Below are 25515 nucleotides of genomic sequence, written 5' to 3'. Positions count from 1 at the left end.
AGGTAGGCCGCTGCCATCAACATGCATTTTGTAAACACCCTGGGGGCAGTGGACAGACCAAATGGGAGGACCGTGAATTGGTAATGATTCTGTTCCACTATGAAATGGAGGAAGCGCCTGTGCCCCTTGAATATGTGGATGTGGAAGTACACGTCCTGTAGATCGAGGGCAGCGTACCAGACCCGGGGATCCAGGGAGGGGATGATGGAGGCCAGGGAGACCATGAGGAACTTGAGTTTCACCATGTACTGGTTCAGATCTCGCAGGTCCAGGATGGGCCTGAGCCCCCCTTTGGCCTTCGGGATAAGGAAACAACAGGAGTCATACCCCTTGCCCATGAACTCCTTGGGCACTGCCTCTATCGCTCCTAGTCCTAGGAGCCGCCCCACCTCCTGCTCGAGCAGAGCTTCGTGCGAGGGGTCCCCCAATAGGGACGGGGGCGGTTGGGCGTGGAGGAAGTAAACTGGAGGGTGTAACGCCGGGAGATGGTGTTGAGGACCCATCGGTCTGAGGTTAGCCACGACCATTCTGGAAGGAAAGCACACAACCGGTTGGAGAAGGGTAGCTTTATTGGAACACTGGTGAGGACTGGTGGGGTGTCGCCGAGCATCCCGTCAAAAACGCCTTTTCCCCGCCTGCTTGCCCTTGGAGGACCCAGGCTGGGGGGCAGGCCGAGACTGCCTCTGAGGGCATCTCTTATAGTCCCGCTGCTTCTTATGGGCAGCCTCATACTTCAAGAGGGCGGCCTGGGTGGGAGTCTGCTGCGGCTTGAACTTTGGTTTTGCCGGAATCGTGACATAGGAAGGATGTGTGGAAAGGATAATAGCCTTGGTTTGTATTATCTTTTCCAGAGAATCTTCATGAGGTTAGGAGGAGGATAATCTGCACGCACTCTGTCCTACTTGCTCTTGTCCCAGTCTTCTTAGTCTCTCTCAGAGTCTGGAGGGTCGTGCGGGAGTCTTTCATGCCATGCAGCCTTGACTCTGTTTCCTCCGCAAACAGAGCTTTCCCGTCAGACGGGAGATCCTATGTGGGAGACTGCGCCTCGCTGGACAGCCCAGAGAGCAGGAGCCATGACGCCCGTCTCATCCGAGGCTGCCTGCAGGGATGCCTTTGCGGAGGCTGCCCTTTCCTCCACTTGTGCCTTGAACTCCTTCCTATTACGCTCCTGGAGGGAGTCCTCAAATTTGGGCAGGGAGCCCCACAGATTGAATTTGTACCATTCAGGAGAGCCTGATGGTTTGCGCCTTGTAACTGGAAGCTGACCCTGCCATTCCCAGTGGAGGACTGTCTCGACCACCAGGGACTTGGATGCCAGGTGGGTATACAAGTACTCATGCCCTTTAGTGGGTACAAAGGACTTGCGTTCCACCTTTTTAGAGATGGGGGCCAATGAGGCCAGTGTTTGCCACAGGGAATTTGAAATCTTAGCCACCCCTTCATGGAGAGGCGAGGCCATCCTACTCGGTGACAACATGTTAAACAGGGAGTCTGAGGGCTCCTCCATCTCCTCTGCCTGGAGGTGGAGGCTTGCTGCCACACTCTTTAAGAGTTCTTGATGGGCCCTGAAGTCCTCCTGCGGGCCGGGAGGCGGGGGGGGGGGGTCGCGCGTGGGGCTGCAATTGCCTCTGTGGGCGGGGCGAGGAAGCCAGTGCTGTGCTCTGGGTATCATCCGGCACCGGAGGGTCCACCACCTGGCAAAGTGCCAAGGATGTACATTCCATTGACTCCTTTCTTGGGGGTCTGGAGAGGGAGGCCGACGGTGCCTCCGAAGCTCTGGCCACCGAGCGGGCTCCCACCGGGGGCTGTGCCAGAGGCCATGGTGCCCACGGGTACCATTGGGCCGGCCATGGCACTCGGTGCCACTGCACCTGCTGCGGCACCAGCGGGGCCGGCTGTTCGGGTTGGCTGGCCTGGCCCACCGAGGGACGGCTACGACGAGACCGGGCTGGCGTAAGATCTGCTGTCGTCACAGGACCGGAAGGAGCGGTGGTGCTGGGATCTCCCATGGCCACGGGACCGCGATCTCGACGTAGAGAACCGGTACCGACAATAACAGCTGCTCCGCGAACGGCCTCGATGGGCAGACCCGCGACGGCGACATGCCGGCAATCGACGCCTGGGGCTGCGATGTCTTGGCGGAGACTTGGAGCAAGAGTCCGAGCGGGAACAGCGTCGACAACCGTGCCGTGATCAACTGTGGTGCCCTCTCCAAGACGAGGACCGTTGGCGACGCCCACCACGGTCCCATCGATATTCGCTCCTTGAGGACGAGCGGTGTCAAGAGTCCCAGCCAGACGGAACCCAGCCAGAGAGTCTGGTCGGCATCAAGGGCGATCCACATGGACTCTGCCCCGAGCGGTCGCTGGGCAGTGTCGGGAATGTTCCCTCGACCGAGACCGGTACCGGGCCAGAGGCGACTGCGGAGATCCCAGCGGCGGCTTGCCTCTGGAGCGTGGGGCCGACATCGGCGGCGCACCGGGCAGCAGCATGGACATAATGTCCCGGGCTGCCTGGAGGGCTTCAGGCATGGATGGCATCTGGACATCTGGAGAGGCCTGCTCCGAAGGGGCCAGGCTACTCCATACAACATGAGTCAAAGGCCTGGGGCCCGGTGGGGATCAAGGATGGCCCGACATGGGCCTAGCCTCTGTCCCACACTTCCCTCAGTGCTGCTGCGAAGAGGGAGTCTTCCTGGCGCTCTTGGCATGCCCCGTGGACAGGGAGCGGTGCCGACTGGTTGATGGCACTGGAGGGTTGCCGCGCACCGACGCCGCAGTGCCGGTTCCCAGTTTGGAGCGGCGTGCCGGGGTCAAGCACTGACTCCATCAGGACGGCCCGGAGCCTAATGACCCTTTCTCTTTTGGTCTGAGGCTTAAACGACTTGCAAATCTTGCACCTTTCGCTGATATGGGTTTCTCCCAAACAGCGCAAACAGTCTGTGTGCGGTCACTTCTTGGCACAGAACGCCTACAAGAGCCACACAACTTAAATCCCGGGGAGCGGGGCATGCCCCGGCCTGGGCTCACTGACTAAACTAAACAGACAGCTAACTAACTACAGGTACTAACATTGAACAAACAAACAGTTCTGGGGACGAGCTACAGCAAAGCTGGAGCAGAGCAGTTCCAACGCACCTTCACTGGCGGCAAGAAGGAACTGAGGGTGGGGGGAGCGTGCAGCTCACCTTATACCGCGCCAGGCAGGCACCACTCCAGGGGTCGCGGGGACGCTCCCCGCCATGGGTACTGCTAGGGGAAAAACTGCCGGCACCAGTGCACATGGCAAGCACGCACACCTATTGTGGAATACACACGAGCAATCACTCGAAGAAGAATCATAGGATCCTTCATGCTTCAACCACCATTCCAGGGGACATGCGTTCATGTTAACGATGGGTTCTGCTCAATAACAATCCAAAGTAGTTCAGACTGACATGTTAATTTTCATTATTTGAGTCAGATGCCTCCAGCAGAAGGTTGATTTTCTTTTTTGGTGGTTCAGGTTCTGTAGTTTCCGCATTGGAGTGTTGCTCTTTTAAGGCTTCTGAAAGCATGCTCCACACCTCGTCCATCTCAGAGTTTGGAAGGCATTTCAAATTCTTAAATCTTGGGTCAAGTGCTGTATCTATCTTTAGAAATCTCATATTGGTACCTTCTTTGCATTTTGTCAAATCTACAGTGAAATTGTTCTTAAATGAACATGTGCTGGGTCATCATCCAAGACTGATATGAAATATCATGTTAGGGCTAGGGATGCAGGTCACACAGGAAGATCTGGATGACCTTGTAAACTGGAGTAATAGTAATAAGATGAAATTTAATAGTGAAAAGTGCAAGGTCATGCATTTAAGGATTAATAACAAGAATTTTTGTTATAAACTGGAGACGCATTACTTGGAAGTAACAGAGGAGGAGAAGGACCTCAGAGCATTGGTTGATCACAGGATGACTATGAGCCACCACTGTGATATGGCCGTGAAAAAAGCTAATGTGGTCTTGGGATACATCAGACGAGGTATTTCCAGTAGAGATAAGGTGGTGTTAGTACCGTTATACAAGGCACTGGTGAGACCTCATCTGGAATATTGTGCACAGTTCTGGTCTCCCATGTTTAAGAAGGATGAATTCAAACTGGAACAGGTACAGAGAAGGGCTACTAGGATGATCCTTGGAATGGAAAACCTGTCTTATGAAAGGAGACTCAAGGAGCTTGGCTTGTTTAGCCTAACCAAAAGAAGGCTGAGGGGAGATATGATTGCTCTCTATAATATATCAGAGGGATAAATACCAGGGAGGGAGAGGAATTATTTAAGCTCAGTACCAATGTGGACACAAGAACAAATGGATATAAACTGGCCATCAGGAAGTTTAGACTTGAAATTAGATGAAGGTTTCTAACCATCAGAGGAGTGAAGTTCTGGAACAGCCTTTCAAAGGAAGCAGTGGGGGCAAAAGACCTATCTGGCTTCAAGACTAAGCTTGACAAGTTTATGGAAGAGATGGTACAATGGGATAGTCTAATTTTGGCAATTAATTGATCTTTGACTATTAGCGGTAAATATGCCTAATGGCCTGTGATGGGATGCTAGACAGGGTGGGATCTGAGTTACTACAGAGAATTCTTTCCTGGGTATCTGGCTGGTGAGTCTTGCCCATATGCTCAGGGTTCAGCTGATTGCCATATTTGGGGTCGGGAAGGAATTTTCCTCCAGGGCAGATTGGCAGCGGCCCTGCGGGTTTTTCGCCTTCCTGTGCAACGTGGGGCACAGACCACTTGCTGGAGGATTCTCTGCACCTTGAAGTCTTTAAACCACGAGTTGAGGACTTCAATAGCTCAGACATAGTTTAGAGGTTTGTTACAGGAATGGGTGGGTGAGATTCTGTGGCCTACGTTGTGCAGGAGGTCAGACTAGATGATCATAATGGTCCCTTCTGACCTTAAAGTCTATGAGTCTATATGGTATAACGTGGGTAAAACAGAGCAGGAGACCTACAATTCTCCCCCAAGGAGATTAGTCGCAAATTTAATTAACACATTATTTTTTTTAACAAGAGTCATCAGCATGGAAACAGGACTTCTGGAATGGTGGCCAAAGCATGAAAGGGCATACGAATGTTTAGCATATCTGGCATGTAAATATACCTTGCAATGCCAGCTATAAGCCATGCAAATGCCTGTTCACAGTTTCTGGTGACATTGTAAATAACCAGAGAGCAGCATTATCTTCTGTAAATGTAAACAAACTTGTTTGTCTTAGCAATTGGCTGAAGAAGAAGTAGGACTGAGTGGAACTGTAGGCTCTGAAATTTTACATTGTTTTGTTTTTAAGTGCAGTTATGTAACAAAAAAAATCTACGTTTGTAAGTTGCACTTTCATGACAAAGATTGCACGACAGTACTTGTATGAGGTGAACTGAAAAATACTATTTCTTTTGTTTATCATTTTTACAATGCAAATATTTATAATAAAAATAATATACACTTTGATTTCAATTACAACACAGAACACAATGTATATGAAAATGTAGAAAAACATCCAAAATATTTAATAAATTTCAATTGGTATTCTATTATTTAACAGTGTGATTAAAACTGCGCTTAATTTTTTTAATTGCAATTAATTTTTTTTTTTTTAGAGTTATGGCATGACTCTAAATGGCGTGAGTTAACTGTGATTAATTGACAGCCCTATTACAAACTGCGACAGCCAAACAAAATGTAAGTCCCCAGTTGGCCAAATCAAACCAATAGCCACAAGTGAGTCCATCTTGCTGAATTCCTCTGCCTGGATGGACCAGGCCCACAGCCAGCTAGCCTGGCAGTTAGAAGAAGTCACCATCCACTTGGTCAGACTGAATCCTCTGGTTCTTTGAGATCCAGCCCCCATCTCCAGCTTCCAGAACAATGATACTACGGCTTTATTTACCAGTGTTCTTTTATCAGAAGACCAATACTTACTTCAACTCGGTGAAAAATAAGTTGATGTAATTCACGGAATCTATTTGTTTTATGAAGGTTTCCACATTTTCCAGAAAAACCTGAAGTGAACAAAACCCTTTCAGTGCTGATGCTGTTACTGACATGCATATTAACACAAAAACACACAGAGAGACTTCAAAGGGTCATTTAAACGTGCACATGGGCATATCCAACTCTAAACCCAAGTTACCCTACTCTTACCATTTGGACACGCTGTAGTTCTTTGCATGCAAAGAGTATGAGCTCTATAGCACTGGGTACCATCCTTAAGAACCTGGGTACCCCATGCCCCAAGCTCTCATGGCAGCTGTTCAGTACAAGGCAAGGCCAGCTCAGGGGAGATAAACTTCCAAGTGTGACATGGAACAAAGTTATCGACACAGCCCTAGGAGCTCTATCCTTCACTTAGATCTGTGCCCCTCTGCTGAGAATCCACCCACATGGATCCACTTGCAGGATCAAGACCTTAGTAGATACAAGCAGCACAGGCTCCACTAACACTGCTGCCTTCAGCCTCCTCTGTCGCCAGAAAAAGCTTCCTCCCCTAATTGGCCAGTGGGACTCTGAAGTGGTGCTGACAGAGCTTTATAAACACTGATTACATAAGAACGGCCATGCTGGGTCAGACCAGTGGTCCGTCTAGCCCAGTATCCTGTCTTCTGGCAGTGGCCAGTGCCAGGTGCCTCAGAGGGAATGAACAGAACAGGGAATCATCAAGTGATCCATCCCCTGTCGCCCATTTCCTGCTTCTGGCAAGCAGAGACTAGGGACACCATTCCTGCCCATCCTGGCTAATAGCCATTGATGGACCTATCCTCCATGAACTTATCTAGTTTCCTTTTGAACCCTGTTATAGTCTTAGCCTTCACAATATCCTCTGGCAAATCCCACTCTCCCTGGGAGGCAGGAAAACATGCAAGGGGAGGTAAAAGCGCAACTCAAACTTGCCTTGGGATTGTGATCATAAAGAAGGTTGAGGTTGATTCTCAGCTTCCTCATACATTCAAATGCTTCTTTAAACATGAGCCTGTTGGAAAGGGTCAAATACAGCAGGTTTTTAGAGAGGAGTGTGCACTACAATCTAATATACACAGGGAGTGAGGAGAACAGTTTCCAGACTATAAATAAACCTATATGGTTTAATTTTCACTGCCTTCCCTCTGCAAAGCAGGCTGGCTGTGCCCATGTCTAGTTCCTGTCCTGGCCCAGCCAGATATCACACTGGGTTAGTATTTAACCAGGTGTAGGCCAGTTTTAAAGAGAGTTACATTTGGGTTTAAAGATAACCGTGTATTGGTCGCAGATAGAGCTGGGCAGAGTTTTTTCCCCGTGAATAGTTTATTTGCCCAAAAATTCCTTTTCAGATGAAAAAATATTTTCTCAAACTCAGCAGTTTCAGACACCTAAATGAAAAAAATTAGAAAAAGTCCCAACAGTTCATTGACATTCTTGAAGTGAAACTTCTCAAACGTATATTTCACTTTGAAACTTCTCAAACCTATATTTCACTTTGAAACTTAGCCAGGAGTTTTTAAAAAAATTTTAACATGTAAAACACACCCAAAAGCATAACCAAAAAAAAAACAAAAAAACCCACCCATTTCATTTTGGAGAGGAAAAAGTGAAAAATTTCATTTCCAGGTTTAACCCAAAATCATTTCCCCTCTGCCCAGATTTTTTGGTTCAATAGCTGAAAAGAAACAGAAAAAGAAAAAAAATCAACTATCTATTCAGCTGTAGTGTCAGGTGCTTTTCTGTTCCATTAGAACAATGACACTGAGCAAGGTTTTATTCCACGAGGCAGCCTTGTGGTCCAGGATAAGTTGTAATTATGGGGAGGGGAAGAGATGGCATTTCTCCCATTCACTCACAGTGAATCAAGATGTGACCTACATGTAATTTGCCTCTTGTTGTTCCCGTCCCCTAACCTCTACCTACTTGTCTGTCCTTCTGATCAACAAGCTCCTTGCAGCAGGGACTAAAGCACGTAGCACAAGCTATACATAAATAAGAGAAATGTTGAGATGGCTCTGCTTGTAGGTGGCAGTTACCTGGAGTGCCCAACTGCTAGAACTGGTTTGTCTCCACTTGCTAAGTCAGAACTCTTTGAGAACTCTCCCGAAGCAGTCCCCTTTCAGTCTAGCTTAATGCCGTCATTCTGCAGGTCCCGGTCAATATCCCACCAGGACAGTGCCACCCTCCTCCAGCTGCTCACACCACAGAGCCTGGGGGACGCAGGCTGATACACATTAGTGACACTCACCTGTCCAACCACTTCCGAATCTGGGCCAGAACGAGGGCTCGGTGGTGAACAGTCTCCAAGTTTCCTCTTGGCATCTAAAAAATAAATCCCAACAATAATTCCTCTTAAGTATGCTAAGAGCTCTGCACCTGAAATCCTGGTCAGGCCAGGCCAGCAATCCACAACTCCTCCTCACCCCCAATGAGGGAACGGGGGGCTTCACTTTGACTGCAAGGTGAAGGGGAGGCAGGACCTTCACTTTGAAGAAACAGTTTTACCCAATCTAAGAGATGGTGTCAATGTCTTTACAGTTCAATAAGACATCCCCCTCTCCACAAAGGCTGCAGAACTAGAAGGAACGTGACGGAGCCAAACATCACAGTGCTGTGCTAGTGAAAGAGACCCCAGAAGAAAAGTAACCCCAAGAGGAGGTTGAATCTCAAGGGAGACTCAATGAAAGCAGAGAAATGCAGGAAGCAGACCGTGTCAATGCCCAGAAGAGAGTCCAATCTCTGAAGGGTTCAGTGTCAACGATGTAAAGTGCTATCGACACTAACAGGACTGCAACAGGCAAACAGTGTTTTCCTGGAACACCCCACACTACTACTGTTGGCAAAGGCTGGAGCAGGCTCTGCCGAGTCTCTGAGGCAGGCAGCTGCTTACTCTGCCCAGACAGATAGGAGCTGGGAGTAAGTCTGTAATGAGAGGATCTAGAGCATGGGCTGAGCAGGGTCTGAGACAGGAATCCTCCAGCAGCCCAGCCTGGGAAGAAGGCCTGGGCTAGCTTTGTTCTCCTACTGGCAAGGAAGTCAAGCCCTAGGAAGGGGCAAGCTGCACAGCCATTTGAGCAAGCAGGTTTCCTCGACTTTACAGAAAGGCTTTGTCATGTGTCCGACGCATGACTCCACAGCTGCATGGCTTTTCCATAAAACTGAGAAGAGATTTAAGGGAGAAATGTGACACATGCTAATCAAGCCAGGAACTGCTTCAGGGAGCAACTTTCTCGGGCCCTGGGTTCCAGCAGCTCATTCTCATTGCTGCCAGTCTGGTCTTTAGTTTTCCTTTTACTGGACACTAACAAAAACCTTTGGGACAAAGCATCATAAGAACGGCCAGACTGGGTCAGACCAATGGTCCCTGTAGCCCAGTATCCTGTCTTCTGACAGTTGCCAGTGCCAGATGCTTCAGAGGGAATGAACAGAACAGCGCAATTTATTGAGTGATCCATCCCCAGTCATCCAGTCCCAGCTTCTGGCAGTCTGAAGTTTAGGGATACCCAGAGCATGAAGTTGTGTCCCTGATCATCTTGGCTAAGAGCCATTGATGGACCTATCCTCCATGAACTTATCTAGTTATTTTTTGAACCTAGTGATATTTTTGGCTTTCACAATGTCCCCTGGCAACTAGTTCCACAGGTTGACTGTGCGTTGTGTTAAAAAAGTATTTCCTTATGTTTATTTTAAGACTGATGCTTTATAATTTCATTGGGTGACTGTGAAGGGGTAAATAACACATCCTTACTCACTTCTCCACACCAGTCACGATTTTATAGAGTTGTCTTCCCTCCCCCACCCATTTAGTCGTCTCTTTTCTAATCTGAGCAGCCCCAGTCTGTTTAACCTCTCCATCTACGGAAGCTGTTCCAGACCCTTAATCATTTTTGTTTCCCTTCTCTGTACTTTTTTTTCCAATTCTAATACATCTTTTTTGAGATGGGGCAACCAGAACTGCACTTAGTATTCAAGGTTTTATGAATTTATATAGTTGCATTGTGATATTTTCTGTCTTATTATCTATCCTTTCCTAATGGTTCCTGACATGGTTTGCTTTTCTGACTGCCGCTGCACATTGAGCAGATGTCTCAGAGAGCTATCCACAATGACTCCAAAATCTTGCTTGAGTGGCAACAACTAATTTAGACCCCATCATTTTGTTTGTAGAGCTGGATTATGTTTTCCAATGTGCATTACTTTACACTTATCAACACTGAATTTCATCTGCCATTTTGTTGCCCAGTCCCTCCTATGTAGGAGCACTCTCTGAATCCACTCAGAGCATGCTAGTTTGTTTTGGGAGAACCATGTAGGAACCAAGCTTTGAGATGAAGCATGGACAGGTTGGGAGGAAGAAATCGGCTGTGTTGATGCGATAGGAGGTTTGGAGTGAGGGGCAATGAAACTGGTGGGCGAATTGACATTCTGTTGAGGAACGGAAACCACGGTTGTCTGGGCCACGACGGTGCAATCAGAATTACCGTGGCATGATCTGTTCGTATCTTTGTCAGACCTCTGTGGAGAACAGGTATTAGGGGAAATGCATATACACCTCTACCCCAATATAACGCAGTCCTCGGGAGCCAAAAAAAATCTTACCGTCTTACAGATGAGACCGCGTTATATCAGGGTAGGGAGAGGAACCACTCCCCGCCCCAGCTCACCTCCGTGCGGCCTCCCCCTCCTCCCCTGAGTGCGCCGCCGCTGCTCCGCTTCTCTGCCCCCGCCCCTCCCTCCCCCCCCGGCTTGCGGCACCAATCAGCTGTTTGGCACGGGAAGCCTGGAAGGAAGGGGTATGGGGGGGAGAAGTGGAGCGGCGGTGGCGTGCTCAGGGGAGGAGGCAGAGGTGAGCTGTGGCGGAGGGAGGGGGGCGCAGCAAGTAAGTGGGGGGGGGGGGGCCGCAGAGGAACTGCTTGTGGTAACACGAATTCGGATATAACGAAGTAAAGCAGCCCCGCTCCCAGGAGTACTGCTTTACCGCGTTATATCCGAATTCGCATTATATCAGACAGAATTATATTGGGGTAGAAGTGTAGTAAGTCCTGGTCCCATGAGATCATGAACGCATCTCCCAGGGAATGTTTGCCCAGTCCCGCTCAGGAGCAAAATGTGGGACATTTCATGTTTTTTGCAATTGTGAAAAGGTCTATGGTTGGGTAGCCCCAAATGCGGAATATGTTGCGGATGATTGTGTTGTTTATCTCCCATTCATGATCCCAGGGAAAGCGTCTGCTTAATTCGTCCGGGAAGATAGGCGGCTGATATCGGATGTTGTTTGCAAGGCACCAATTCCAGAGCTTTACAGCTTCTGTGCAAAGCGAGTGACAGCGAGCTCCTCCCTGCCTGTTCACATAGAACATGCAAGTGATGTTGTCTGTCATTATCCGTACATGTTGGTTCCGGATCAATGGGAGAAAGTGATGGCAGGCGTTGTGTATGGCTCGAAGTTCTAGGACGTTTATGCGTAGGGAGGTTTCAGTTGAAGACCACAGCCCCTGGGCTGTGTGGTGGGAAATGTGTGCACCCCACCCTGTGAGGGATGCACTGGTAGTCATTATGAGGGATAGAGCATCCTGGAGAAAGGGACTCCAGAGCAGAGGCTGGAGAGAGTCTTTGACTTGGAAAGGTATGGATAGAAGCTTGTTTAGAGTGTGTACATTTGGTCTGTAAACCGTAGCCAACCAAGCTTGGAAGCACCTCATGTGTAGTCGTGCTTTTTGACCATGAAAGTGCACGAGGCCATGTGACCTAATGGTTGTAGACAGTCTCGAGCAGTGACCTGAGGACTGTTGCGAAGTTTCGTGGCCAGTAGTTTTATGGTGCTGAAGCGGTCGAAAGGGAGAAATGCTAATCCTGTCCGGGAACTGAGGTGTGCTTCTATGAACTCCAGGTGCTGGATAGGAGATAACATGGATTTGTTTTTGTTTATTTTTAGGCCGAGGGATAGGAAGCAAGTGACAGTGAGCTGCGTGAATCGAAGCGCTTCGTCGAGCATTGTGGCTTGGAGGAGACAATCGTCGAGGTAAGGAAATATTATGACCCCTTGTCTCCTGTAGTAGGCAGTGACTATGGCTAGGAGCTTGGAAAAAACTTGGGGGCAGTGGATAGGCCAAAGGGTAGCACCCTGTATTGAAAATGTGTCAAGCCAAGGGTAAAATGAAGGAAACGTCTGTGGGCCAGATGTATAGTCACATGAAAATAGGTGTCCTGTAGGTAGAGGGCTGAAAACCAATCGCCTTCCTCCAGCGCTGGGATTATGGTGGTGAGGGTCACCATTTTGAACTTTTGCTTTTTGATAAATTTGTTGAGCCTCCTGAGGTCGAGGATCGGTCACCATCCCCCGGTTTTCTTTTCTGTTAAGAAATAATGGGAATAAAACCGTTTCCCTCTGTGTTGTTCGGGCACGAGTTCCACTGCTCCCAATAGAAGGAGGAGTTGTACTTCTTGGAGGAGCAGTTGCTCGTGAGAAGGGTCCCTTAGGAGGGATGGGGAGGGTGGGTGGATAGGAGGCAAGGATATGAAAGGGATGGAATAGCCAATTATGACGATCTTTATGATCCACTTGGTGGTGGTAATGCTTTGCCACTGGTGGGAGAATGGCCGTAGACGGTGTCCAAAACTAGAGACATGGGGCGCAACCACTGAAGTGGGAACGTTGTTTTCTATACCCTCGACCAAGGCTTCATATCTGCTTATTAGTGGGAGAGGGTTGAGATGCTGCTGAGGAATTGGGGCGGCGACGCTGGTATCTGGGTCTTTGGTGTTGCTGCTGTTGTTGCTCATGTGACCTATGGAATTGCTGGGTGCAGGCGGGGTAGCATGGGCGCTGGTAAGGTTGATATCTATATTGTCACCTTCTGGTCGTAGGGGTTTGAAGTCCTAGGGACCGGAGAGTTGCCCTGGAGTCCTCCATTGAGTGAAGTACGTCATTTGTCGTGGAGGCAAAGAGTTTGTTGCTGAAGAGACGATCTTCAATGGTACTCTGGACCTCTTGAGGAAAGGAAGAGGAAGAGAGCCATGAAGCTCGGCCCACGACAACTGCTGTAGCAGTAGATCTTGCTGCAGTATTGGCTGCATCGAGGGCCGCTTGAAGAGCAGAACATGAGATGATTTGTCCCTCGAAAACTAGAGCCATAAATTGTTGTTTCTTTTCTTCTGGAATGTCATCAGTAAAGTTCATGAATTTATTGTAATTTTTGTGGTCATATTTTGCAAGAATGGCAGTATAATTAGAGTTGGAAGGGACCTCAGGAGGTCATCTAGTCCAACCCCCTGCTCAAAGCAGGACCGATCCCCAATTTTTGCCCAAATCCCTAAATGGCCTCCTCAAGGATTGAACTCACAACCCTGGATTTAGCAGGCCAATGCTCAAACCACTGAGCTATCCCTCCCCGCCAATGTGAAATTATAACATAGAAGATGCGTATACTTTACGTCCGAGCAGATCTAATCGCTTACTGTCCTTGTCGGATGGGGTGGAGTGGGGAAACTGGTGCTTGGTCTTTTGGTAGACTGCATCTACTATCAACGAGTTCGGCGCTGGGTGAGTGAAAAGGAATTCAGAGCCCTTGGAAGGGCTGAAGTACTTGCAGTCCGCTCACTTACAGGTAGGTAGGCTTGCAGCAGGAGTCTGCCAGATGGCCGTAGCAGTTTCCAAAGGGCTACGTAGAACGGTAATGCAATCCTAGAAGAAGAGGGTTGCAGGATGTCCGTTAACTCATGCTGCTGTTCAGGAACCTCCTCCAAGCTAATTCTTAACTCACTTGCAACTCTTTTCAAAAGATCTTAAAATTTTGAGAAGTCATCCGAAGATGACAGGGGAGGAGGAAGTAGGGCTTCATCAGGCGCAACAACTGGGTCTACCGGGTTGGAGACAGGTTGTGACTGATCCTCCAGTTGCGATGGTGCTGCCTGGTCCCTTACGTCAGTGGCAGATTCATCAGCTGGCGGTGGCGAGCAGGTGGTATAGCTGGCTGTGGTGGTATAGCGAGTGTGGTCTCGAGAGTAAGATGCCCATAGAGTCCAATATTGCCACTGTGGTGGGAAGGGGATGGGTGGTGCCATCCAGGGGTTTACACACCACAGGGCAGGATCCTGAGAGTAGGACGAGGTGATTTTTCTGTGACCTCTATTGACTGGGGTCTGAGGATGGTGAAAACTCCCCCTGAAGACCAGCTTCCTCATCACTGGAGGAAGGCTGTCCGGACCCTGACTGAGCATTTGGAGAGAAGCAGGCATTAAGTTGGGGTGACTGCAGGATGGGTGACACCAGCAGGTCCCTTGACTGTGTAAATTGGGGTGCTGGAGCTCCTCCGTGAGGTGAGGGCTGTGCAAGAGGAATCTACTGTGAACAAAGGTTCCTCTGCACCAGTGTCTTGAGCATTGTTTCACTGCCAGTCAGCTCAGCGGGAGACGGTGCCAGCAGAGCAAGAACAGCCTGTGGGGGGGTCAGGCATGTCAGCATGTGTTGGCACCGCTTCCGTCGCAATGTTGAATGGTGCCACGAGAGAGGCAGGCAACGGGAAGCCTGAAGCCTCAGCACTGGAGCTTAGTGCTACTGCCGCAGCCGAAGGCAAGTTTCGCCCGGCGCGTCAGAAGTGCTCAGCTGGGGAAGCACCAGGAGGGAGGCTGTAGATCTGCCCGGAGAAGTCTTGTCCCGCGAAGAACTCTTTGCAGGTGAGAGGGTGCCGTTTTTTTGAAGTCTTTTTGTCTTTCTTTGAGGCGGGGGGAGGGACAGGGGCTGCGGCATGTAGCAGAGTCGGCGCCCGGGTCTGAAGCTTACCCTAAAGATTTCCGAAGGCGGAGCAGTTTTATCTCAGCTCCCTGTCCTTGCGTGCCCTGGATTTAAGTTTGCTGCAGTGGGCACATATTTGGAGGATGTGGGACTCTCCCAAACATTTTATACAATTTGAATGGCCATCCGAAAGAGGGATAACATCCTTGCAGTTATAGCAGCGCTTAAAGCCTGGGGAGCCAGGCATGTCGGAAGTAGCTGCCTCTGACAAAGGAAAAAAAAATTTTTTTTTTTGGTAGTTTTAGAGAGAGAAAAAGACAGGAAAAGTGGTATCTAAGTACTACTGGTAACAAACTAACAGGGAAGGTATACGCACGAAGGGAGAGAAAGTCTCTAACGAGTCTGCTGAGCTCAGTCTCAGGACGGAGATGGTAGAGAAGGAACTGAGGAGACTGGTCACACATGCGTACTATTAAGGTACGCTCAGAGCGCCGGGGGCGGGGGGGGGGGGTCTGCACATGTGCAACCGGCACGAGTACTGCTGTAAAGATCTCTGAGCGAAGGCGCAGGGACGCACCAACACCTGGAGTGGAGCGCCCAATCTCGAGTCCTTCACTTAATACATGAACTTGTCTGTTCTTTCATTAAAGTGATTCAATTCCTCAAAGCAGAGGCCCTGGAGGTGTTCTGGACCTCCCTAGGAAATCCTGACAATTGTAGACAAGAATCCCTTCTCATGAGATTCTGCAAGCTGTGTCTGCTGAATCCACTATGGCCTGGAGAGTGATTTTTGCCACTAGCTTCCCCTCCTCTTTGCAGATCTTAAATTGGGCTCTGACCTCCATGGGAAGCCTCCCCATAAAGTCTGCAAGCTTGGAATAGTTATTAAAATCATATTTTCCTAAAAAAGCCTAGTAGTTAGCAATACAAAATTGCAGGCCTGCAGAGACGATGACCTTTCTCCCCAGGAGGTCCAATCTCTTTGAACCCTTGTCAGTCAGTGTGTTCACTTGATAGTGTGACCTGGCCCTTTCCTTAGCTGCCTGTACCATCAGTGAGTTGGGGCTGGGGTGGGAGAACAAATTCAGCTCCTTTGGTGGGGATGAAATATCTTCTGTTGGCTCTCTTCGGTGTGGGGGCATAAGATGCCATATCACTCCGGATGGCTCTAGGATGGCCTCATTAACTGGGAGGGCCACCTTACTCGGTCCCTCCGGTTGCAGGATATCCAAGAGCAAGTGTTGAGGGCCCTGGACCTCCTCCAGTGGGATCTGGATGTCATCGACAACTCTTTGCAGTAGCTCCTGGTACTATGGTCGTCCACCAGAGATGGAGAGGACAGAGCAATGGCTTTGTCCAAGGATGAAGGAGAGACAACTATTAGAATCTGCAGGTTCTGATCAATGTCTTCCTCCACATACGCTGATGGATCCCTAAGGCGGCCCTGAATGCCTGCCCATGGACCCCAATGAAGCCAGAAGGAGGGGTCAGTCAGCTGTAAGGTACCCAAAGAAATCACTACCAGCAGTTCCTGGGGAAGCCGTATCCGGAGGGATACTGAGTGTGACTCCTTGAATGCCTGTCATGACTCAATCGTCTCCCTGCAGATAGTCTGAAAACTGCTTCTCCAGCAGTGGTGAGGTCATCTGTACTGGAGCACTCCTGCCGAAGGGCTGTAAGTGGGATGGCTCCTGGGACACCAGAGTAGCATCCTTCTCTGGTGTAGTAATATCCCTCGAGAGGGCTAGGCTGGAGAAGCAAGGAGACTGAGGATGAGGTAAGACTATATCCTCCAGTGTTGTGTAAGTCTCCATATGCCCCAAGTGCCAGCAGTCAAGTCTGATGGAACCAGTGCATCCCTGGAAGCCCGGTGGTCCTCGGACAAATTAGATGGTATCAATGATAAGTGTAGGCCTTGCTGAAGCCCTAAGCACAACTAATAGTATGGACCAAAGACTGTGAACCAGAGTAGGCCTGGCCTCAGCACAATCACAACACACTAGATATTAGCTAAAATAAGCACATTCCTGAGAGGATGGTATAAGAACATCCAGATCTCTCAAGTAACTGTGTAAACACATTCCCAAGAGATGGTACAGGAACCCACCGACTCCTCCTATGATAAGGATGGGATGACAGGATAATGGAGGAGGATGTTTTGTTCAAACTAGCAGGTACAAGAACAAGGGTGGCAACTAACAACATCTGGAGTGTGACACATAACTTGTTTGTATCGATGTATAAAAGAAGAAGTCAGAGGAGGGGCATCTTTGTATCGGCAGAGGGGAAAGCATCCTGTTAGGCTGACGGAGCCTTGCCACAGGCATACATTTGTTAGTGTCCGGTGACCTGGTGGTCAGGGTGCTAGTACTCTGTTTTGCTGACAATGAACCTGGATGAGCACCTTTGCCACCAAACCAAGCCTGTGGACTCGCTCTATGAAAACATCGAGGCCGGCTGAATCCACATGCTGCATGTCTCCTAACGCAGTAAACACCAGAGCCCCAAGAATAGCAGCATTAACAACTCTGCAGAGCCAGCAACGCTCCACAGCGCTAATAGCTCACAGACAGAACCGGCGGATGCCATTCCTTACGCTTTGATACTGGGGTGATCATTAGAATCAGTGGATCATTTTTTATTTATTTTACAAAAAAAGCTAGGAAGAATAAACACTATTTATAATTGTCTTTACAGGTGCTACAAATAGTTGAGGGAGGACATCCAGGAGAGGACACAGGATTCCAACTCAGATCATGGAGCCATAAGGACCTGGAGAGGCATGGGTCTCTTGGCAGAAGCATGAAGAGATGTGTGTGGGGGCCAATGGACACTGCTTGAAAGAGTTCCTGGACTCGGTTGCATGCATACCCCCCTGTGGGACCAACACTCAAAGAACTTACCTCTTATCCCATGACTGCCTACTTTGCTTAAGAACTCTTGGTGTGGGTCCTTGTCAAAGGCTTTCTGAAAGTCCAAATACACTATGTCCACTGCATCACCCTTGTCCACATTTGTTAACCTTCTCAAAGAATTCTAATACGTTGGTGAGGCATGATTTCCCTTCACAAACGCAGCTTTGACTCTTCCACAATACACTGTTCATCTATGGGTCTGGTGATTCCATTCTTTACATTCATTTGCCCAGTACCGAAGTTCAGCTTACCATCCTGCAATTGCTCGTATCGCCCCTGGAGCCTCTTTTAAAAGTCAGTGTCACATTAGCTGTCCTCCAGTCCAGAAGCTGATTCAAGCAATAGGTTATATATTACAGTTAGCAGTTCTGCAATTTTATATTTGAGTTCCTTCAGAACTCTTGGGTGAATATCACCTGATCTTGGTCACTTATTTTTTCTCAGTTTGTTCCAAAACCTTCTCTACTGACACCTCAATCTGAAACAGTTTCTCAGCTTTGACACCTAAGAATGGCTCAGGTGTGAGACTCTTCCTTGCATCTTCTGCAGTGAAGATGGATGCAAAGAAATCATTTTGTTTTTTGGCTTCCTTGAGTGCTCCTTTAGCATCTCGATCGTCCAGTGGCCCCAGCGGATTGTTTAACTGGCTTCCTGCTTCTGATGCACTTAAAAAAAAATTGCTGTTAGTTTGTGTGTCTTTTGCATGTTGTTCTTTGAATTCTTTTGCGGCTGCCTAATTACACTTTTACACTTGACTTGCCAGAGTTTAAGCTCCTTTCTAGTTTCCTCAGTAGGATCTGACTTCCAATTTTTGAAAGATGCCTTTTTGTCTCTAACCACCTCATTTACCTAGTTTAGCCATGGCAGCCTTTTTTGGTCCTTGACTCTTTTTTATTTGGGGTATACATGTAGTTTGAACCTCTATTATGGTGTTTTTTAAAAAAGTTTCCATGCAGTTTGCAGGCATCTCACTCGTGACTGTTCCTTTTAATTTCCCTTTAACTAGCCTCCTCATTTTTGTGTACTTCCCCTTTCTGAAGTATTAAAACAGGCAGGCAGGGGCAAGAGCATACGAAGCACACGGGACGGAGGGTATAAAGGCAAATGGGGGGGGGCATGTGCGCTTGGAACACACAACAGATGGTGTCAAAGCAGGTGGGCAGGGCGAGAGCATGAAGCACAGGACAGATTCATTTTCATGCAAATGAAGTCAAGAGACCATCTACCTCCCAGTCACATGGGGCTGGAGCTCAGGAGCGCTCACACCCAGCAGAATGGCAGAGGTTTGGAGGGGGGAATTTACCATCGTCAATGGGTAAAAACCTGGCCCTCAGTGTGGGTGTTCACCTTCCTGAAGCAGGGCCTTTACTACAGACAATAGGCACCAAGAGATCACCCTCTGACCCGGTGATTTATTGAGGTGCTTCAGTGTCACCGAGACCAGCCACTGAAGCCTTATTTATTTGAAACTCCCTCATTTCTGTCGGGACCCTCTCCTGCCCGGGGCTCCGAGAGAGGCAGCATGAGCTGTAATGCTTAGGATACAGTGGGATCAGCATCTACAGTTCCGCATGTTTGTGAGTGGTGATCCCATAGCCTGGAAAGCAACAGCAGTTGTTACACGGAACTTGACAATGTATAGCTCAGCTAGCTACTATCCTCTCCGAACAGCTGGGTGCTGCGTTACAGTGGGGCTTCCCCAGCGTGGGCTAACACATGGTGCTGCAGCAGTACCATGATAGCTGACCTGCAGGATGAGCTTGGTGTCCTGGGGTACAACGGTGACTATGCGGGAGCCTCGCTCCACCTTGCGAAGTGTCTCGTTGGGAGTAGAGGAGCTGCTGAAGCCTGCCTGCAGAACTGAGAATGGCAGAGGTATCAGCAAGGGTATGGTAAGTCCCAACATACAGTGCAACTTCCCCAGTCCAGCCGCAGGGTGTCTGCCGAGTTCCTGCTGGGAACCCACCCATTATTAGGGATGTTCTAGTAGTGCCTCCGGGCATCAGTCAGCTTCAGAGTCCCACTGTGCCAAGCACCATCACGCAGACTGGAGGAGACAGCCACTGCCTGAGTCCAGACACCAGGCAGAGACACACACATGAGCAGCTGCTAGCAGCACCGAACATGGACATTGCCATTCTTCCTCATCCTCCTGCTCCTCCACAACACCCCCAAGCTTCCCATGTCCAGGTGCCAGTCAGATGCTGCCCAGCATGGTTCACCCGGGGATCCCTTCCACCCTACGTGTCCCCCACCGGGAGCATCCAGCCTTGTTCTGGGAGGTGAAGGCAAAGCCTGTCAAAGAGGACAAGAGGTGGCTCCCACCAACTGACTGCTTCCCCTGCAGGTGGCCCACACAGCCAGTCCTGTCCCCAGCCGCTTCTGCTCCTGGGGGCACCCTGCACGGTCAGTCCTGCCCGCAGCCGCTTCTCCTCCTGGGGGCCAGGCAGGCGACCTGCACAGTCAGTCCTGTCCCCAACCGCTTCTCCTCGGGGCCAGGCAGGCAGGCAGCCTGCATGCCCAGTCTTGCCCCCAGCTGCTTCCCCTCTTTCTGCAGGCCAAGGCACAGTGATTTCAAGTGTCCTTTGGTCACTCCTGTTATATCACAGATCAAAGACAATTTGTGGAGAGTAAGCTACTCCTCCCTGTGCTAGGGAGAGCTGGGAAGTGAGGGAGGGAGCTCCCAGAAGTGGATAAAGAGCCCCCACAGTCACAGCCCATGAGAAGATATAGGGAATTCACTGGCACCAATCAGGAGCAGCCACTCTGGACAATCAAGAAGTGGCACCATGGCCACAACAGGGGGCCTTGGAAGCAAGCTTATCTAGGTTCCATCACAAGGGCAGAGGGCCCAGGAAGCAAACAGTAAGGCCAATTACATACCAAAGGCCATATCTGAATGTTTACCTTTCAATGATGTGTCCCTCAAAGATACACACTGGCAGGTGTGGGAGTGGGTGGTCACCAGCAAAAACTCATCATATATGGCAAATGAGGTAATGTTGGAAGCCACCTGTGGAAAGTGAATCCAATGAAATCTCTGAGCACCAGCATCAGCAGATGAAATCTAATAATCTCACACCGACAAGTGAAACCGCATCAAAACAAGCTTTGGTACCTCCACATCATTAATGAAAAAACGGCATCTCTCAGTCAGACCCAGGATGGCCTCCTATAATGAAAAGGATGGACAATTACAATACATTACAGCATTGGTTTAGTGGCACCATTGTTATAACTGAGATGGGTCTTTGCTATACGCCCATTACTTTTAGACTGTCAGATTTCCAAGGGGACTGGAATGTCTCATGCTTATTTTCAACACACCAGTGCAGTATTGAAGAAAGTTGGGTAGGAATTTGTTTGATCACTGAGAACTCAATGTAAAATGTGTTTACTTGCTTTAAAAAAAAAAAAAAAAAAAAGGGGGTCTCCAGACCCTTGCAGTTGGAAACTCAACAACATCTTTCCACTGAAAGCTTCAAACTTGACCTAGGTGGCATCCTTGATAAGGAACAGCACTCTTGCCATCTCTGAATAACTCTGGTAGGGCAACAACAGCTAATGTCTTGAAAGCCACCAGACCCAGCTGTGCAGTGCGCATTGTTTTACTTAGCTTGTAAGCACCCCAAGGCCCTCCATGCGGCAGCATGGAAACAGGACATTGGGAGCCCACTATAGTAGAGACCAGTGTGTGGATTTGGAGATGAGATTAACATACAGTTTCTAAAAAGGAAGTGAACTGGAAAAATAAAACCAAACCATAATAATCATTGAATGCAACAATTAATGACAGCCCTGACAGGAAGTATAAGAAAGACAAGATGGATGAGGTAATATCTTTTATTGGACCAACGTTGGTGGGTGAGAGAGAGAAGCTTCTGAGCCACACAGAGCTCTTCTTCAGGTCAGGGAAAGGTACTCTGAACATCACACCTAAATGTAAGGTGGAACAGATAGTTTAGCATCATTAGTTAGCACATATTCTAAGGGACCATTCAAGGTGAAATGACTAACACCTCTGCAGTCATATGACAAAAAGAGTCGTGTCAGAGTGTTACAGATTGTTGTAATAAACCATGAATCCAGTCTCTCTCTCTTCAGGCCATGAATTTTAGTGTCTAGCAGAGTAATGAATTTAAGCTCCCAGGCTTGTCTTTTGAAAGTGTCGTGCAGGTTTCCTTTGAGGATTAGGATGGGTAAATCAGATACAGAGTGATCGCTTTCTGTCCCAATATTCCTTCAGTAAGGACTTGGCTATACTTGCAAGTTAGAGTGCACTAAATCAGCCCCGGGCGCCCTAACTCCTGAGATGTCCACACTGGCAAGGCACGTATAGCGCCTGGACTCTGCAGCTGGAACGCTCCTGGTAATCCACCTCCACGAGAAACATAACGCTTGCTGCACCCCAGCTGAAACGCCCGGGTGTCAGTGTGGACGACGTGTTGCATTACTGCACTGTGACTGGCTTCCGGAAACGACTTTAGGGGATTATGGGACAAGCGGCCACTCTTGTAATTGTTTTGAACTCGGCTGCAGGCATGCGGATATCCCCTTTCAAAGCTCTGTGACAGCTGGCTGCTTATCTGCTCTGAGACAAAGCAAACCATTACTGTGGAATGCTGCTGCTGTGAGTGAGAGAGAGCAGGGAGGGGCAGGCGGAAGGGGGTCTGCTGCTGTCTGAACTTACAAGATAGCATGCTGACACGCTCTCTGCCCCCCAAAACACAGTCTCCCCCCCACACACACCCCCTGTCACACTCCACCACCACCCCCATTTGAAAAGAACACTGCCGCCATTTGCACACTGGGATTGCAAGTGCTGCTAATGTGGCCATGACAGCGCACTTGCCGCTGACAGTGTAAACCCACGGCAGTGTTTTCCCTGCTGCGGTCTCCGAAGGCTGGTTAATTCCCAGCGCTCTACATCTGCAAGTGTAGCCAAGCCCTAAGAGTGCTGTGAGGGGTCTGCCTGGGTGCTTTTGTTTGTGTATTTTGGGTTGGGTTGGGTTCAGGTCCAACTGTGATGACTACCTTAACGAGGCAAACCGACATCTCTCCAACACCACCTACAGTACTAAAAAGAACTCAAAGGTCACCCCACATCACATATTTACCCTGGAACTTAAGGATATAATCAAATCCTTCCCCAAACAACTCCAAGAGAAGTTTTACAAATCCATCCTCCATGAACCCACAGCAGGGACCTTCTACATGCTTCCCAAGATACACAAACAAAGGAACCCAGCCAGTCCCATCATATCTGACCACGACACTTACTTATCGGGACTCCTAGAAACCATTCTCAAACCACTCACCACACAAAGGGCCAGCTTCCTCCAGGACACAACTGACTTCCTCCACAAACTCTGCATTATTAACAACCTCCTTCAGAACACCACCCTCAACCTCACAGATGTCACCTCCTTATATACCAATATCCCTTACAATGACAGCATAGCTGCCTGCCTCAAATATTTACAAGACAACGGACAACCCTCAGATCTTCACCCCAACCACATCCATTTCATCCTCATCCACAAGAGCAAACACTTTGTCCAAACCATGGGAGCAGCTCTGGATACTAGGATGGCTCCTCAATATGCTAATATCCTTTGCATGGCCACATTGAAGATGATTTTCTGGAGAAATGCATCACAAAACCAATGCTATACCTGAGATACATCCATGATATTTTCATCCTCTGGACAGACGGCTTAAACTCCCTCATACATTTCCACCACAACTTCAACAACCACCCCTCATCCATTCAACTCTCTTTGGAACACTCCCACACCAGCATCAGCTTCCTGGACACCAAAATCAGCTTCAACAATGGAACCCTACAGGCAACAATATGCAAGAAACCCACGGATCAACACACATGCTGCATATATTCTGTAACCACACCAAGAAATCTGTTATCTACAGCCAGCCATTTAGATACTGCAAAATATGCTTCAGGGAGAAAGTTCAGATTACACACCTTAATACCACCTTCACCAAACAAGGACACTCCACCAGAGAAGTAGATCGCATCATGGAATGAGCCACCCAAATACCCTGAGAGAACCTGCTTCAACACAGAAATAAAGCCCACTCTGACCACCAGCCCCGAGTTGTCACCTACCATCCTATGCTGGAACCCATATGGGTATCATCAAACTACAACCCATACTTAATTGGGACCCCATCTGGAGACAAATCTTTCCTGAATCCCCACTTCTGGCCTTCAAACAACCCCCCAGCCTCTCCAAGCTCACCATCAGAAGTATGCTCCCCACAGACCAGGTCACACCAACACCACACTCTACCAGAACAGATGAAAAACCTGCCAACATATCTCCACTGTTACTATGATCAACACCTCCCACAAAACACCTTTCAAGAGCCATAGACGTTACACATGCCTATCACAAGTCAATATGTGGTGTACCTCATCCAGAGCACTAAATGCCCCAGTAACAACTATGTGGGTGAAACCAGACGGACTAGAATAAACTCACTACACTCTAGAATAAACTCACACAGTAAAGTGATAAAAGACAAAACCACCCTCTCACCTGTGGGTGAGCACTTTTCACAAAGTGATCACTCTATCTCTGACCTATCAGTCCTCATCCTAACAGGACACCTACACACCACTTTCAACAGACGAGCCTGGGAGCTTAAATTCATAACTCTGCTAAACACTAAAAATCATGGCCTGAACAGAGACACTGGATTTACGGCTTATTACACAAACTATAATCCACTACCCCCACCTTTTTGTCCTATGGCTGCAGAGGTGTTAACGGGCCACTCTACCTTGACTGGTCCCTTAGAATTTGTGCTAACTACTTATGCTAAACAACCTGTTCCACCTGGCATTTAGCTGTGATGCTCGGCGCACCTTTCCCAAAACTGAAGAATAGCTCTTTGTGGCTTGAAAGTTTGTCTCTCTCACCAACAGAAGTTTGTCCAATAAAAGATATTACCTCCCCCACCTTGTCTCTCTAATATCCAGGGACTGACACAACTACACTGTATACAGGAAGTGTAACAAGTCAGATCCCACAATCCTGTTCAGATGTATTAAGCGTTTAATGTCATAAAAAATATTGACAAGTACTGCATGTTCACATAGTGCAGAGCTACAGTTGCCATGGGGACCTACCATCTGAACATCCCTTCATTTAAGTCTCCATAGTAATGCAGGGTTTTCCATAATAATGCTGGATTTTGTGCATTATAAACCATCAGACATTCTCTGGGCAAGGCATGGCATATGCTGGTCACACACAGCTCGCTCTGCAGGCACTAAGGAGGAGAACGCAACGCTAAGGAACGTTTCTAGACCTTGTCCTCCCGATGCTCAGTCCTCCTGGCCCACATGGTAGGTCTTTGGGACTAATTTTCCAGAACTAGGTGCTGAACCCACTAGCAGTTCACTTACTTCTCCACCAATCACGGCCAGTGCAGTCTGCACACATGGAGAAGGGAATCGCACAGCAGAGCCACTGCGGCTCGTCCAAGGTTCGAGGGCTGGAGTGGGAGCCTCTGAAGATTAACACAGACGATTACAGCTATTTTCCAATTTGGCTGACAAAACAAACATTACACCTACACAAACATGCCCCGTTGTCACACGTGCCTCATAAAAACAGCATAGGTGTGTTTACAGCAGAATGTACTTGTATAGAGTACAAGCGCAAGATATGAAACAGAACGGAGCTTGGAGACCATTTGAGCCCTGCATATAGCAAGTGTAACAAAGGGGGAATTTTCAATATGATATGTATATAAATCTTAAGTATGCCTCAGTTTCCCTCTGTACTTTGCATTGCTACCCACTAGGGGTAAAAGCGTTGTGTCTCCTCTTGGTGAAGA

General features: G+C 48.6%; 1 protein-coding gene and 1 long non-coding RNA gene across 10 annotated transcripts in view; one reads left to right on the top strand and one right to left on the bottom strand.

The window, feature by feature from the left end:
- ELP1 (elongator acetyltransferase complex subunit 1) overlaps positions 1–25515 on the bottom strand; it is a 116654-nt gene that overhangs the window by 36338 nt on the left and 54801 nt on the right. For 8 of the 9 annotated variants that reach the window (XR_012159185.1, XR_012159184.1, XM_073346016.1 and 5 more), the window contains exons 16-22: positions 25082–25185; positions 20765–20818; positions 20554–20659; positions 19394–19506; positions 8246–8319; positions 6931–7009; positions 5962–6041 (exon numbers count right to left, since the gene is read on the bottom strand). Coding sequence is in view for 7 of the 9 variants with exons in the window: in XM_073346016.1 (XP_073202117.1) it covers positions 5962–6041; positions 6931–7009; positions 8246–8319; positions 19394–19506; positions 20554–20659; positions 20765–20818; positions 25082–25185 (610 nt within the window). In the remaining 2 variants the exon portion in view is untranslated. The remainder of the gene's footprint in view (positions 1–5961; positions 6042–6930; positions 7010–8245; positions 8320–19393; positions 19507–20553; positions 20660–20764; positions 20819–25081; positions 25186–25515) is intronic. The other variant, XM_073346015.1, reaches the window with a different exon arrangement.
- LOC140911902 (uncharacterized) lies at positions 866–13224 on the top strand. Its single transcript, XR_012159187.1, has 3 exons — positions 866–1318; positions 11933–12019; positions 12865–13224. It is a non-coding gene; the product is annotated as an uncharacterized lncRNA (long non-coding RNA).

This window comes from Lepidochelys kempii, chromosome 5 (assembly GCF_965140265.1).
Source record: "Lepidochelys kempii isolate rLepKem1 chromosome 5, rLepKem1.hap2, whole genome shotgun sequence".
NCBI classification, from domain to species: Eukaryota; Metazoa; Chordata; order Testudines; family Cheloniidae; genus Lepidochelys; species Lepidochelys kempii.
This window is presented reverse-complemented; position numbering and strand designations above follow the sequence as displayed.